At 50.3% G+C, this 16,234-nt stretch overlaps 1 protein-coding gene across 4 annotated transcripts in view; it reads right to left on the reverse strand.

Annotated features, from left to right (window-relative positions):
- GSDME (gasdermin E) overlaps window positions 1-16,234 on the reverse strand; it is a 36,891-nt gene that overhangs the window by 12,794 nt on the left and 7,863 nt on the right. For all 4 annotated transcript variants that reach the window (XM_070424440.1, XM_070424441.1, XM_070424439.1 and 1 more), the window contains exons 2-5: window positions 13,111-13,340; window positions 11,198-11,390; window positions 2,195-2,366; window positions 432-552 (exon numbers count right to left, since the gene is read on the reverse strand). In XM_070424440.1, the coding sequence (XP_070280541.1) occupies window positions 432-552; window positions 2,195-2,366; window positions 11,198-11,390; window positions 13,111-13,321 (697 nt within the window). In that variant the 5' untranslated portion in view covers window positions 13,322-13,340. The remainder of the gene's footprint in view (window positions 1-431; window positions 553-2,194; window positions 2,367-11,197; window positions 11,391-13,110; window positions 13,341-16,234) is intronic.

The raw sequence follows: 16,234 nt of genomic DNA on the forward strand, positions 1-16,234 counted from the left end.
ACCAGAGGGCAAGGCCAAGAGCAACGTTTCTGGCTTCGTGTTGGGGGGAGGGGTGTGAAACGACGATGTATCATATGCTGAGGTGGAGAACTTAGTGAACGACCACGGTGCCAGCACTCCCTGTGCCTCACCGGTTTAATCGTCCCGCGGCCTCGTGCGGGAGCCCCTCCCAGGTGGGCAAGGCTCAGCAAGGCTCCACAGCTGGCCGAGGCCTCTCAGGTCTGTCTGATGGAGAGGACACGCTCTTAGCCCTGCGTCGTGCTGGTGAAACCGCACCCCACACGCTCCCAGCGCAGCCCACTGTCTCCTCATGGGACAGCCACGAACGCTCAGGATCTCGCGTCCATCCCCAGTGTGCGCCCCAGGGAAGACAGCCTGTCCCTCAGCCTTGGCTCAGTCGGCCAAGAGCCCCAGCAGGAGGCAGCACTCACCGAACTGGCCGTCCAGTTTCACATACAACTCGATGACGCCGTAGGCGATGGTGGTGGGAGCCGGGATCTCCAGCACCACGTTGGTGTCCTTGACGACAGTCCCATCCTCCGTAGCTGACACCTGTGGGCGGGAGCACACTCTGACCTGGCGCTCAGCCACCCCGCCCGCCCCCCCCCCCCCCCGCCTCCCCCAGGGCCTCGTGCACATGCCCTCGAGGAGTGGGAAGGGGAGCCTCATGACCTACACATTCCCTAGTAAGTGGCCAACCTGGTGGTACAACAGTGAGGTTCCAGGGATCGGGATACAGTGAACTTAGGTCTCTGGTGATGAATCAGGTAGTAAGACAAATAAGCTAACTTCCCATTTCCCTCACAGGATTACAGGAACTGCACGGAAGTCCTAATGAAAACCCTGCCCAATAGGAAAGCCTGAGGGGGAACCCAGCCCCTGTGGGTGCACCTGGGCTCTCAGACAGGGGAGGCTGGAGGGGAAGCAGCGTGGAGTGCAGAGCCCCTGCCCCACCAACTTCAGCCCTGGCTCGGGGCCAGTGTGGTAAGACTACAATGTGATCCAGAAGCACTGCTTAGACCAGCAGTTCTCAACCTGTGGGTCGCGACCCCTTTGGGGGTCGAACAACCCTTTCACAGGGGTCACCTAAGACCATCGGAAAACACATATATAATTACATATTGTTTTTGTGATTAATCACTATGCTTTATGTTCAATTTGTAACAATGAAAATACGTCCTGCATATCAGATATTTACATTACAATTCATAACAGTAGCAAAATTACAGTTATGAAGTAGCAATGAAAATAATTTTATGGTCGGGGGTCACCACAACATGAGGAACTGTTTTAAAGGGTCGTGGCATTAGGAAGGTTGAGAACCACTGGCTTGGACAGACAGATGTGCAGACCTTTGCCTTCCCTCACTCAATCCGCAAAGGCTTTGAGGCAGCCAATCCCAAAGCCATTCTGAGACCCCTGACTGCCAGAGGCTGTGGGGGTGATGTGGTCAGGCTGGTGCTCCTTTGACCCATCTTCCTAGGGACTGAGCCTGACACCCCACCCCCCCCCCCCCCCCCCCGCACGTCCCACTGCTTTGGCCTTAGGTCCACTTCAGAAACGGGCGGCCCAGGATGGTGCCCTGAGATCCAGCCCGAGCTCGCCCCTCGGGTCCCAGCAGGTGGGGAGAGAGCCCGAGGAGAGAACCCATCCGAGGGAATCCACTCCCTGGAGTCCTGGATCCAGCAGTGACGGTAGCCAGCCACTCCTGAAGGCTTCAATTTCAGGAGCCAATAAATTCTGTCTCGTTTAAGCCAATTGCATTTCCATTTCTGTTAACTTGCTACACAAAGAGCCCTGATGAATGAAGACACCACCACCGAGGACCCTGACCAATGTCCTCACGGTGGAACCAGTGAGGCTGCTGTGGCCTTGCCTGGTGCCAACGCCCCCGCACGTGCGCACCTGCAGGGTCTGGGTTTGGACCCCGCCATGCCGCCCCCACGTGCACACCTGCACAGTCTGGTTTGGACCCCGCCATGCCGCCCCCCACGTGAGCACCTGCACCGTCTCGGTTTGGATCCCCACCATGCCGCCCCCACATGCGCACCTGCATGGTCTGGGTTTGGACCCCGCCATGCCGCCCCCACGTGCGCACCTGCACCGTCTCGGTTTGGACCCCGCCATGCCGCCCCCACGTGCACACCTGCACCGTCTTGGTTTGGACCCCGCCATGCCGCCCCCACGTGCACACCTGCACCGTCTTGGTTTGGACCCCCACCATGCCGCCAAACTTCTCCTCAATCTGCACGCGCTCGGATATCACGCACTTCTGCGTGGTCACTATCTTCTGCGTCAGCACGCACAGGACCTCGTTCCGCCTCTCCAGCACCTGCTGCAGCAGGGGGCTTTTCAGATTGATCCTCCTGAGAACAAAGACGCTGTTAGTGGCCTTGTGCCTCGGGGGACACGCAGTGTGAATTTTCTCTGCTCACACAGCGGCGTGGCCGAGGAGTGAACAGGTGACAGCCAGCATCTTATTTCCTGCGATGAGAGGAGGGGCAGGAAGGCATCAACCATCCCCCCGGGCACTGGGAGCTGCCAGGCTCCTGGACACAGGCTGGACACTGGGGAGGGGAGCCCTGGTCAAAAGCAGCGCTGGTTGTCAAGGAGGCGGAAAGGAAACACAACCCAAACAGGACCCGCAATCCTGCCTCACACCTGGGGGCCCCGTTTTGTCATTTAATCAGCGCTGAGGGAGCACAGGCAGCCCAGCTGGGGCCCAGAAGTCCAGGATGAGGGCGGGGGAGGGAGGATGCTGACCAGGTCCTCACAGAGGGGAGGGCAGGCTTCCAGTGCAAGCCGCAGGGAAGATACCAGATCTGAAGGAAAATGGGACCTCTTCACCCGTCAGTCCCGGGAGGACATCTAATCTCTTACAAAGGGGTTTGCACAATTTTACAGATGGGGAGACTGAGGCCCGGGAGGCATGGCCTGCTCAAGGTCACACAGCATACTCAAGCTCCCACACAGCTACTCTGGGGAATTTCAAGAATAAGCTAAATTTCCATCTACAGGAGATGATTTCACGCTTAGGAGCAAATGAAATAACCTCTCCGGGGATTTCATTTGCTGAATCTATGAAGTGGACAGGAAGAGAACAAATTAGACTTGGTTCTGGCATGAAAACAATTACAGTGCTCATCCTGGCTGTGTAAACATTCCAAGGTTAGTACGTTGAAAAGCTCAGCAGCCACAAGCTCACCCCCCACCCCCACTTCAGGCAGACAGACTCTCAGGGTTCTGAAAGTGCCCCCAGAACTGCAGTGAGCAGATGGAAGGTCCTGCCTCCACATAACATGCTGCCTAGAGTGAAAACAGCAGGTGTCCATCAACAGAGGAATGGACAGACAGCTGTGGTGCATGCTCAGAATGGGATATTATCTATATACTGTATATATAAAAGGCTAATATGCCAAGTGTCTGTCCGACCGGTAGCTATGACATGCACTGACCACCAGGGGGCAGATGCTAAATGCAGGAGCTGCAGTGACTTGGCAGTGGCAGTTTTCAGGTGATGAACCTCGAAACCAGAGAGAAGGGAGCCCGATTCCTCACAGGGCTGTGCGATTCCACCTTCGGCCGTGGGTTATGTTGTTGCTGGGGCACTGTCGGCCCTGATTCTGGTTTACTGCACATTTGCGTTTGAGTTCCACACCCTGGATGACAGCAACTTTGCAGAGTGCTCTTTCACACTCTGGGATCCCTTGGGGGATGTCAGCAAGCCGGTTTCAGCCAGATCCCTGCAGGCCAGGCCGAGGGACCCCACCTGCCAGAGGGACCCCGCTTACTCCGCAGACGCCCTTTGAGCCATGGCACCACCCCAGGTGCGGCCAGCTGGGAGAGACCGTTAGAGGCTGGCTCCAGGGCATGTCCAGCCCATCTCACCCAGTCCCACCCTGCCCAGACCTGCCCCTCTGGCCACCTTCTAATTAATTTCCTTTCAATGTGCACGAATCCATGCCCTGGGTCACTAGTTCAAACATAAAAGTCCTGGTGCATGCTACAACACGAACAAACCTCGAAGACATTATGCTGAGTGAGATAAGCCCGACACAAAAGGAGAAACATTGGACCATTCTGCTTCTGTCATACAGCGGGACTTATATGAACTATCTAGGCAAATTCATAGTGACAGAAAGGAGATTTGAGGTGGCCAGGGCGGGGGAGGGGAATGGGGAAGTTCTTGAGGTGATGAAAAAGTTCTAGAAATGGATAGTGGTGTTGGCTGCACAACAGTGTGAATGTCCTTAATGACTTCGAATTATACACTTAAAAACAGCGCCCCAGCCCTCGTCGGTTTGGCTCAGTGGATAGAGCATTGGCCTACGGACTGAAGGGTCCCAGGTTCAATTCCAGTCAAGGGCACATGCCTGGGTTGCAGGCTCGATCCCCAGTAGGGGGTGTGCAGGAGGCAGCCAATCAATGATTCTCTCTCATCATTGATGTTTCTATCTCTCACTTTTCCTTCCTCTCTGAAATCAATAAAAAAATATATTTTTTAAAAATAGCACCCTGGCCGGTGTGGCTCAGCTGTTGGAGGGACCTCCTGTACACCCGGAGGTCCTGGGTTTGGTTCCCAGACAGGGCACATACCTCGGATCCCGTCGGAGCGAGTAAGGGAGGCAACTGGTCAGTGTGTCTGTTTTCTCTCTCTCCTCCCTCCCTCTCCCTCTCTCTCTGAAAATCAATGAACGTGTCCTCAGATGAGGATTAAAAAATTAATAAATAAAGTGACAAATTTTATGTTATATATATTTTATCACAATAAAAAAGTAAAGACGTAAAAAAGCATCTCAGTAGTGGTTAAAGAGATGCAAATCATAACAATGTTTCACACATATTAGCTAAGTCATGAAAATAAATAGACAGCAACAACAAAAAGCTACCCAGGCTCCATTCTCGGGAGGCACACAGAGCCGGGGCTGGAGCCTGCCCTGCTGGGTGCCAATCCCCGCCCCGCCCCTCTGGTTGGGTGACCTTGAGTGACTCACCCCACATCTGCACCTGGGCCCTCTCATGGACACACTGACGGTAACTACACTGTCCGTGTGGGATTGTCGCAAGGTTTAGATGAGCACGATGTTAACCATTAGCTGACTCCAGCCACCTCTCTGGGCTCCTCTGCTGAGGCCCACAAAGCAAAGCCATGTGACGGAATTACAGCTATGTAACTGGGTTGGAGGGACTTTGTCATGTCACTCACTTGCTTAGAAGCCCTCATGGCCACATCGCATCTCAACCTCACCACACACACACACACACACCACACATATGCACGTGCACACACATACATGCACGTGCACACATGCACGCGTGCACACACACACACATACACATACACATGGCCTCAGCACCTGGCCTGCTCTAGGCAACCCCACCTCCTGCTTTATCCCTGTGCCTTAAACACGCCAGACCCATGGCCCCATCCACAGGCGCTCATCACCTGGGGAGGCGGTGTTCCCTGCTCACCCCCATCCCACTGTCATGTCCTGAGACCACCTCAGAGAGCACAGTTCCACCGGTACTTTTCCAGCTCGTTCGTCTGTGTTCACTGCCCGTCCTCTCCTGAGTCTAGACCAGGGGTTCTCAACCTTAGCTGCACATTAGAATCACCTGGGAATCTTTTTAAAATCCTGATTTCTGGGCCTCATCCTCCGGAAATTCTGTTTCTTTGTTGTGGGGTGGGGCCACAACATTAGTAACAAAGAAACGGAATTTCCGGAGGATGAGGCCCAGAAATCAGGATTTTAAAAAGATTCCCAGGTGATTTTAATGTGCACCAAGGTTGAGAACCTGACAGTGGTTGGCAAACTGAGCCAAATATCAACAGAGCCAAATATCAACAGTACAATGATTGAAATTTCTTTTGAGAGCCAAATTTTTTAAACTTAAACTATATAGGTAGGTACATTGTTATTAACTTAATCAGGGTACTCCTAAGGCTTAGGAAGAGCCACACTCAAGGGGCCAAAGAACCGCATGTGGCTCGCAAGCCGCAGTTTGCCGACCACGGAGACTGTAGCCTGCATGGAGATCGGGCTGTGCCCAGCTTGTCGACAGCTTATCTCAGGACCGCACTAGTGCACGGCAACGACTCAGTACAGGTTTTGGGGATAAATGATTGAATAAAACGAATTAGAGGGCTTTTCCCTCTTCGTCTGTGCGCTGTAATGAATGTGTAAGTGTCTGAATCTATATGCATCCGTGTGTGAGAGAGAGAACGTGCGGAAGGTGGAGGGAAGGGCGGTCTGTGGTGCGGTTTAAAGGATGATGTGCAGATATAAACCTTCCTGAGGGGCCTGTGGTCCTGATGCTCAGGCACTGACCCACCTGGCAGAACTCCATCTGGCTGTCCTTGCCCCGCCCTCCTCCATCCATTCTACGTGGTTCCATCTCCTAGCAGGTTCCTGAAAACACTCATTCCAGTTCAGGCCATGGCTCCTCCCCTGTGCACACACCTCCCGGCCCACACCCCAGACCTGTGCACACACCTCCCGGCCTACAGCCCAGGATGACGGCAGGGACAGCTAAGGCCTAGAGCAGGGGTGGGCAAACTTTTTGACTCGAGGGCCACAATGGGTTCTTAAACTGGACCGGAGGGCCAGAACAAAAGCATGGATGGAGTGTTTGTGTGAACTAATATAAATTCAAAGTAAACATCATTACATAAAAGGGTACGGTCTTTTTTTTTTTTTAGTTTTATTCATTTCAAACGGGCCGATCCGGCCCACAGGCCGTAGTTTGCCCACGGCTGGCCTAGAGCAACCCTGGCATGTTGGGAATCACCGCACCGCCTTGTGCCTTAAATAGATCCACTGAAAGGCTTGCTATTGTCTTAGCTAAACATGAAGTGTTTGGAAAAAGAAAAAAAAATTTAGCCTAGACCACCCAAGGCTCCATTGCTTAAAGGCCCACCTCCCTCCAGAACCGCCCAAACACCGAAGGAAGAGGGGAAAGTCCATTGCAGGAGCGTGACTTCCTCCTGCACCTGATGGCAGGGCCAGCCACACACCCACCCCGTGGGGCAGGGAACAGCGTGGCCAGGGCCAGAGCCCACCTCCGAGGCTATGATTGGGGTGACGGGGGGGGGGGGGGGGGCAGCCAGAAGGCACCGTGGATATTACTCCTGGGAAATGCTCCTTGGCCGCTGGCAGGCGGCAGGCACTGCCGGGCACTCTTCGGACGGCTGGGTCCTGTTTGCTGGGCATTGCTGCCACCTTTTGGAACTGAACGCTGGACAAGCTACTCACCTTAGTGAGAAGGGGAGACCTAAGACAGACAGAGGTCGCTTACTGTCAGGGAAAATGACTGTCCTGATCCGGAGTGGATTCTTCCCCAAATCCTGCCCGTTAGCAGCGGTTGGGGAGGATGTGGCCTCCATGGCGATCTGACCCGAGACCTGAGAAGTCTGATGGGGTCCCATGAGGAGACCTCACAAAGAGGCACACGGAAGAGACCCCTTTTCTGCCTTGTCATCTTCAATGTGGCCATTTGGATGGAGATCAAGAGAACTAGGCTGCTGAGACCAGCAATGCGTGGAAGCTGCCACAGGGGGGCTCCACTGAGCTGCCGAACTAACCAGCCACCGTTAACTCAGGGTCAGGGTGACTCACCCACCCTCAGATGTTTTCGTGTGTGAGGCAATCACAGGTGTTCTTTGCAACTAAGGACAACGTAACTGGATCATAAAGTCACTGTCACCCTTATTTCACGGAGGGACACGCAGCAGAGAGAGCTCATAACCCAGAGGCACACGGCTAACAAGGGCCAGGAGAATGTGGCGGGGCGTGTCTGTCCCTGAAGCCCTGTGTCCTCTCTTCCCTCTCCCTCCTGGACTCCCCTGGGCCCTGCATACAGAGGGCACTTATTACGTGTTTGTTAACGAGCAAGAAATCTTTCTGCCCAGTCCTCCTGGGAGCGCTCCTCAGAGACGATCAGTGGATCCTCTCAGAACCGGAGCAGCGGGGGGGGCCTCCCACAGACCATCCATTTCCATCACAGAGGAAACGTCCCACATCCAGAGATGCTGCATCAGCCAGAGCCTCCGGCAGGAAATCTCCAGAAACCTGCTCACCACACGGATGACCAGGCCGCCCACGGTGGCTGCCCACCTCTGCTCACATTACGGTCTGTGTCATACCTGGCCCACTCCCACCCCCTACACCGAGGAAGCCAGAGGACAAGTGGCTGAGGGGGATGGACGTTCACCCTCTAGTGGAGGAACTAACTGCCTCCAGGTGGCGAAGGCAGCAGGTCCTACCATCTCTGGAATCGGGGTGTGTTAACATTGACGGCGAGGCGGTTTGATTGACAGGGTGCTTACTTAGTGGCACATAAAACAGTGGAGCATCTTACAACGCATGGCATCTTGGATGTGATGAAATGTGAGAATGCCTGCCAATCTCTGAAGAAGAGAGCACTCGAGTGTCTCCCCTTAGGCCCTACATCCCACCTCGTTCCAAATAGCTCTGCAGTAGCCTTGTAAAGTAGAGCTCCCCGGGACGGGACAGGACAGGAGCCACGCCCAGGGCCAAGGGCCCCTCCCGCAGGGGGGTGCCAGCTGTCTGACTGCTCTGTGCACAGAAACCCCCGAAAGCCAAAGGCTTCCCGCTGCTCCCCGTCCTAAGAGCCAAGACCCAGACCAGGAGACAGAATAATTTAGGAGGAAATGACAATAAGTAGGCTGCCTTTCAGACCACACGGAGACCGGATGGCCCGTGAGGTCTCAGGAAAGACACCTTTCGAAAGAGTGAATTTCATGGGAGCTTGAGAGCTGCAGAACTGCTCTTCCCACAGAGAATATGATGAAAGATGAGGCCACCAGCATTCACTGACTCTGTCCACGGGGCTGGCTTCCTACATCTTTGTTCAAGAACTAAACAAGCACCTCCTGCAACAAGCAAAGCACGCAGAGCCCTGGCCGGTGGGTGCAGAATTTGCTTTACAATCTGACAAAGAATGAGAGTGGCATTGGCCTGTATGCTAACCCCACCTCAACCCCACCACAGCCAGCAAAGCACAGAAGGCCAGCATCTCAGGAACCGGCTGGAACCAAGGCCTGAACACAAGGGAAGGAGCTGGCGCGACCCTCACATCCGACGATTAGCCGGGAGAAAACCCTCAAAGGTCACCTGGTCCAACGACTGCACCTACAGCGGAGAATGGGGGCAGGGGCAGAAGGAATGATTTCCCAGGAATAAAATTCCCCAGGCCCCAGCTGATTAGAAGCAATAGATCTGGGGCAGAGATGGGGTGGGTGTGAAGCTTATTCTTCAGGCCGTGACCTGTGGCAGCTGACCATGCAAAACAAGGCAGAAAAAGTATAGCATTTATTACAGGATGAGACATGATCCTAAGAACAAAACATGAATGTGAGTCATCACAAAACAGTCTCAATAAATGTGTTGTTCTTCATTCGAAAAAGAGGAGACACGTGATCTATCTTAGCGGGGTTTCCATTGCGCCTGTTTTAAGGTACGCGTAGAGCTCTCACTCGAAGGGGTCCCCTCCGTGCATCTGGAAGGTTCATTCCCGTGGCATGCCCTCATGCCCAGCAATGCTAGACAAGTGTTATACACACACACACTTGCTTCTTCTAGGCCGGCTGAAGTTTGTTTTCGAGATGGGCACACATCTCGTGGACAATAAACAGAGCACTCTGGATTCTGAGGGCTAAATAACATGTATACAGACGACAACTTATCTAAATGACATGAAATAAAAATAGCTGATGCAAATAAGCCCTCAAGAACGTACAGTACTTAAGCCATTACTACCTACCACTCCCAAGGCCACACGTGTATCAAATAGCATCTTATCAATCCAGTGATACTGTGGGCGTCCAAAGACGGGCAGGTGATGTAGGTAAGAATTTATGGCTCCAGCAAAGTAGCAAGAACATTAGCCTTACGTATTATCCAACCCATGGGGTGCCTCACTTTTACCTCTTAGCAACAGACAAGGGAGAGGTGGCTCTGTGGTAAGACCCTTCTTCCATTTCTAGACTTTAAATTTGTTCTTTACCACGTTCCCGCTGTCACCTGTCCCCACCCCCGGCATCCCTTGGACTGGGGCAGAGGTAGAAGGGACATACCAAGCTACAGAAATGATTTCCCAGCAATAAAATTCCCCAGACCCCAGCTGATTAGAAGCAAGGAATCTGGGCCAGGGATGGGGTGGGTGTGGTGCTTATTCTTAAGGCCACGTGACCTGTGGCAGCTGACCATGAAAGACAAGGCAGAAAATGTACAGAATTTATTACAGGATGATACATGATCCTAAGAACAAAACACGAATGTGGATCATCACAAAATGGTCTCAATAAATGTGTTATTCTTCATTCGAAAAAGAGGAGAATTACAATGAACAGGGTTTCTGAAGACCGTCCCGAGGTGATCTCATCCGGGATGGACAGACCTAGCTATTCACCTGGGCTTGCTCAGGGGAACGCAGTCCACTGTCCACCTCCCAGGTACCCTCACTGGGGACCCGGACTCATGCCTCTGCCTTTACATTCTCTGCTATAATTTTTTTTTAAATATATATTTATATTGATTTCAGAGAGGGAGAGAGAGATAGAAGCATCAATGATGACAGTATCATTGATCGGCTGCCACCCGCACGCCCCACACTGGGGATGAAGCCCACAACCCGGGCATGTGCCCTGACCGGGAATGGAACCTCGACCTCTTGGTTCATAGGCCGACACTCAACCACTGAGCCATGCCGGCTGGGCTCTCTGCCATAATTTTTTTAAAAAAAAAAGTTATAGGCCATATCCCTGATGAACATAGATGCAAAAATCCTCAACAAAATAGTAGCAAACTGAATTCAGCAATGCATTAGAGTGATCATTCACTATAATAAGTGGGATTTTTCCCAGGATGCAAGGCTTGTTCAATATCTGCAAGTAACATGATACACCACCTAAACTAAATGAAGGATAAAGTCATATGATCCTATCAATAGATGCAGAAAAAGCATTTAACAAAATCCAGCATCCACTTGTGATAAAAAAAAAAACTTTCAGCAAAGCGGGGAAACAGAGGAAACACACCTCAACAACATAAAGGCACCGAGCACTCCATCCTGTTTCCTGGCCTGACGAGTTTCCACTGGGCACCCTTTCAACCAAGATCCAACTTTAAACACGAGATGCGTCAAAATCCGAAGAGCCAGACGCGGTCCTCCTTACCTGTCCGCGGCTTGTCCGAGGAGCTGCTGCAGGTCCACCTCCTGCTTCCGCAGGCTCCCAAACGAGGACTGGCTCTCCACCAGGCCTTTGCCTCCGACATTCAGCTTGACCTTGCCCAGTGCCGTCTCGATGGCCCCACTCACGTGGTTTTCAAACTTGCCCTCGTATTTCACGAAGTCCGACTCCACGACCACTGCAGTACAGGAGACATGGACCCGATGCTGGCACGGCCCCCTCTGTGCCTCCGGTCACCCAGCTTCCCAATCCTGTGCAGACCCGTGGCAAACACGAGGCTTGCGCCCCAAATGGAAAGGTGGCCGCCACGCCGTGTGTGGGCACAAGAAAATGGCCCCAGCACACTGGGTGCTGAGAGCTGGTGTGAATGCACGGATGGCCAAGGGCTCTACTGGGGACTTTTTTTGTTTGTTTTTTATCTCTCAATTCCAATACACACAAGTATAAACAAGGACACATATAGTATCTGTGGAATTTAATGAATATTTGTCACGTAAACATCCATTTAACCACTCTCCTGGTGAAGAAATAGAATGTTCTGAATAGGTGCTTTCCCGGGGTGAAGGGACTAGTGACAATGACATGGAAACAGAAAAAAGAGCTGGCCCAGCCAGGACACACGCGAGTGTCCTGCTTACTCAGTAGCTGGCAGGTTGGCCACCTGGCCTTACCCGTGAAGATCTTCCCGTCCCACCCGCCAGCCTTGGAGAACACTCTCCTGGCCTTCACAGCCCTCTCCCTGAAAATAAGTCCCTTCGCAGACTTATCTGATGATATCTGACCTCTGCCCCGGTAGGCAATTCCTTGTCACGCAACTCCTTGTCTCTGTCTTTCTGCTGTCAGCGGGCATGCCCTTCTCCCTCCCTCAAACACCACCCTCCCTCAAACACAAGCTCCAGACACTCCATTCTCCCTCCCCGGCACCCAGCCACTAAGGAAGAAGCTACCACCCACCTGGTGTCCCAGCTTCCGTCAAGTCTCCTGGGAACTGCCATGCTCATCTGGTCATACCCAGGTGATTGCTACAGACTGCCTTAGAGATCGGCCCTTCTTATCTGAACACTAAAGATAAATATCTGGTGATCTCAAACCTGAGCTGCCGCTCTCCAGATTTCTATTGCTTAGATTTTTTTCATCCAACCAAATACCATCATAAAAACAGCCTCAGTCATCATCACTCCGTAACATACACTGAGAGTCTCCTAGGAAGTTCACACTTGGCTTTTTCCATTTCCCTGACCCAAGGGTCGCAGATTCAATTCTAGTCAAGGGCATGTACCTCAGTTGCAGGCTCCATCCCTGGCCCCAGTCAGGACACGTGCAGGAGGCAACCAATCGATGTGTCTCTCTCACATCTGATATTTCTGTGTGTGTGTGTGTGTGTGTGTGTGTGTGTGTCTCCCTTCCACATGCTCTAAAAATCAGTGGGGAAAAAATATACTTGGGTGAGGATTAACAAAAAATTAAAAAATTAAGCTATAACCTTTCATGTCAGGTCTGCAGAACGATGTCATTTGAAGAAAAGAGATGTTTTCAAGGCCATAGGCAAGGAACAGGAAAAATCACAAGGGACCACCTTACAATCACTCAAGACAACATGTGTCTAGAACAGTGGTTCTCAACCTTCCTAATGCTGTGACCCTTTAATACAGTTCCTCATGTTGTGGTGACCCCCAACCATAAAATTATTTTCGTTGCTACTTCATAACTGTAATTTTGCTACTGTTATGAATCGTAATGTAAATATCTGATATGCAGGATGTATTCAGGCGACCCCTGTGAAAGGGTCGTTCGACCCCCAAAGGTTTCGCGACCCACGGGTTGCGAACCGCTGGTCTAGAAGAACCATCATCTTCTGTCCTGGGACTAACTGTAAACAAGAAGAAAAGGAAACATACCTGGACTCAGACACTGGTCTTCTGTAAGCACATCTCCAAGGGTGACGGATAAAATCTGGTATTTGGGTCTTTGCCAGCACCAGAATCTGTTTTTTTTGGTCACCAGACTTAGAAGTTGTAACTTATCAGAATCATTCAGGTTTGATACTGCAATCAGGTTACCTCCATCATCAACTTCTCTAAGAAAATTCCTTGTTGCTTTGGCAAACATTTTGAGAACTCCAGATTACCTGGAAAAATAAGGTTATCCCAAATTAAATAAGTTATTATTTTGTGACTTTTTTTTTTCTAAAATTACTTGATTTCTCCCTAGTACCTATCTGTATACATGAAAAAATACCTTCTCTCTAGAAAATTCTCTAGCTTGAGTTCAGAAGATGACAAAGAAATCAAAGTGAAAAACTGAAAGAAATATGTGTATAAGTCAGGATAAGTGAGGCTATGCTTCAAAAACAAATAACCTCTAAATCTTAGCAGCTTGTGACAAAAAAAGGTTTATCTATTCCTCACACTACCTGGCCAACACAGGAGAATGGGTGAGCTATGGCATCACAGTCATTTAGGGATGCAGACTGAAGGGACAGCATCGCCCGAGCACGTCAGTCATCATCTGGATAGTCTCACCCAAGCAATGAAATGCTCTGGCCCCGTGGTCGGCAAACCTTGGCTCGAGAGCCACATGCGGCTCTTTGGCCCTTTTGAGTGTGGCTCTTCCACAAAATACCATGTGCGGGTGCGCACGTACAGTACAGTGCGATTGAAACTTCGTGGCCCATGCACAGAAGTCGGTATTTTGTGGAAGAGCCACACTCAAAAGGGCCAAAGAGCCGCATGTGGCTCGAAAGCCGCGGTTTGCCGAGCCGCAGTTTGCCGACCACTGCTCTGGCCCCGAACTGACACACATCATGTCTGCTCACAATTAGTTAGAACTAGTCACATGGCTTCAGCCAATGATTATGCTCAGGAAATACAATCCTACACCAAGTATTTGGAAGGCAGAGACCTGGAAATACCTGCGGAACAACATACTGACCACCCCAATCTGTATCTTACTTATGACCACTTCCACTGGGCTTTTTCTCTGCACTCTGTGATTTCCTCTATTCATAATCGGAAAGGTACCAGCTATTACTTTTTAACCCAGGAATGAAGGCCCAGTCACACTTCAGCTGGAGGAAGAAAGAAGAGACACATTGGAAGATATTAAAGGACTGTAGTCAGTGAATGAATTCTAGACCATTCAATAAATGGTGCTATTTATTGCCATACACAAGAGCAAATTCCCAACGGATTAGATGTGGTATTGTTTTGTAAGGAAAAATGAAACAATAAAAATACTAGAAAAAAATACAGAAATATTTGTACACTTGTAAAATGAGAAAGGCCTTTAGGAAGACAATGAAACACTGGAAAAAAAAATGTGTAGTATTTATAACAAAGGACTAGAAGACTTTATAAAAATTTTTACAGATAAAGTTTTTAAATACTATAATATAAGCATAAACAAAGGTTATTAACAATTCACAATACGTAACTATACATGTCTGCACATACGCAAATACACACATATATAAGCATTCTTTTAAAAAAGCACAAACGGAAAGAAGATTTTTTAAAACTATCCATGGTCAAAGGTTAAAATGTCTAATGGACAAGAACTGTGTTTTATTTGTTTTTGTACCTTGGTGTCTGACAGGAACGTAGATAATAAAACCATAGAATGAGACAGCTGGGAATAATCTTAGATGTTAACTAATTTAACCCCCTTTTTTTCAGATGAACCTCCTCCGGGAAATCAGAAAACATTTCTCTTTACCTATCACTAGGTCTCCTCTAAAAATAAAAATAAAAACTCTTCTTAGATTATTGTGCAGCTACCTAACCCAGTCCTTGCATATCAACAACAGGAATGAACATTTAAGGAAGAAATTCTAAAACACGCAAAAAGTTCCTTTCTGGTCAACAGTGAGCTTCCAAGAAGGAAAACTACATCTGCTCAGGTTCTCGTCTCTATGCTTATCACTCCACTAAGCATAAGGATCTTACATGCGATGGATCACTCGTTCATTCTTCGAAACAGTTATGGAATCACTCGTTAATTATTCTTAAGTTCCGACTATACCCAGGCACCATGGGGATGCCCGGGACCAAGAGAGGGAACTCAGGAGGAAGCAGGTTGGTGGGGAACAATAAGGCTGCTCCAGCTGAGAGTTTGTGTGGGATAAGGGGCAAGGTTCATTTTGCCAAACACGGGAGGAAAGAACTTTAACAAAACAAGTTCCCCCCCCCCCCCCGTGGCCTGTGGGAATTCACCCTGCTTGTCCCAGGGAGGACCTGCATGGAGTCTGCCTCGGATTCCCGTCGATCTCAGGACCTCTATTTTTACGGTTTCTTTTCTGGAACGACTTGAAAGGAAGGTCACTAACTTGCCTTTGGATCAAGCATGTTTCCAGAGCAGCCACATCAGGTTTGCCATTACAGAAAGCAAAAGCTCACAAACCCCATGTGTGGTGAACGGCAAAGCCTCGGGAAGGACACCGGTTCTCCCCAGAGGGACTGAGGGTGAAGAAGGGGAGCTCCTCAGCTGACTTCTTTCATCTCTAACGTCAAACAGCCCATTTTCCCTCTTGACAGGTGAGGCTGCTTTAGGAAGAGCTAATGGCGGTGGCTGCTGCTTTGTAGGTGTTTGTTCCAATCAGGTTTAGCCAATCAAGGAGCTCTGAGAACATGCTCCTTGTGAAGTTAAATTAGAGGCTCTTTTTTATTATGTTTGAATACATAATATATTGACACGGCTCAACTACCTAAACTATGAAAAAATATGCACACCCTTTCCTCCTGGCCCCATCTACCCTTTCATCCCTCTCCCCGTCAGGTATATCACCTTCGGGTTCTTCATACAAATACGAGTAAAAAGGAGTTTACGCCGAGCTGCAGCCGGCTTGCTGTCCTGTAGCAATATATCCCCGAGAGCTTTCCGTGTTAGTCCTTCTTCACCACAGCTGCACAGCACTCCATCGCGGGACACACCACTGTTTATTTAATCGGGCCTGTATCGCCCACCTCTTGGGTTATTTCTACATTTTTGTTATTATAAAAATGCCACACTAAATACTCCTGAATG

Source organism: Myotis yumanensis, unplaced genomic scaffold (assembly GCF_028538775.1).
Source record: "Myotis yumanensis isolate MYYU_CA2020_CCGP unplaced genomic scaffold, mMyoYum1.0.hap1 SCAF_9, whole genome shotgun sequence".
NCBI lineage: Eukaryota > Metazoa > Chordata > Mammalia > Chiroptera > Vespertilionidae > Myotis > Myotis yumanensis.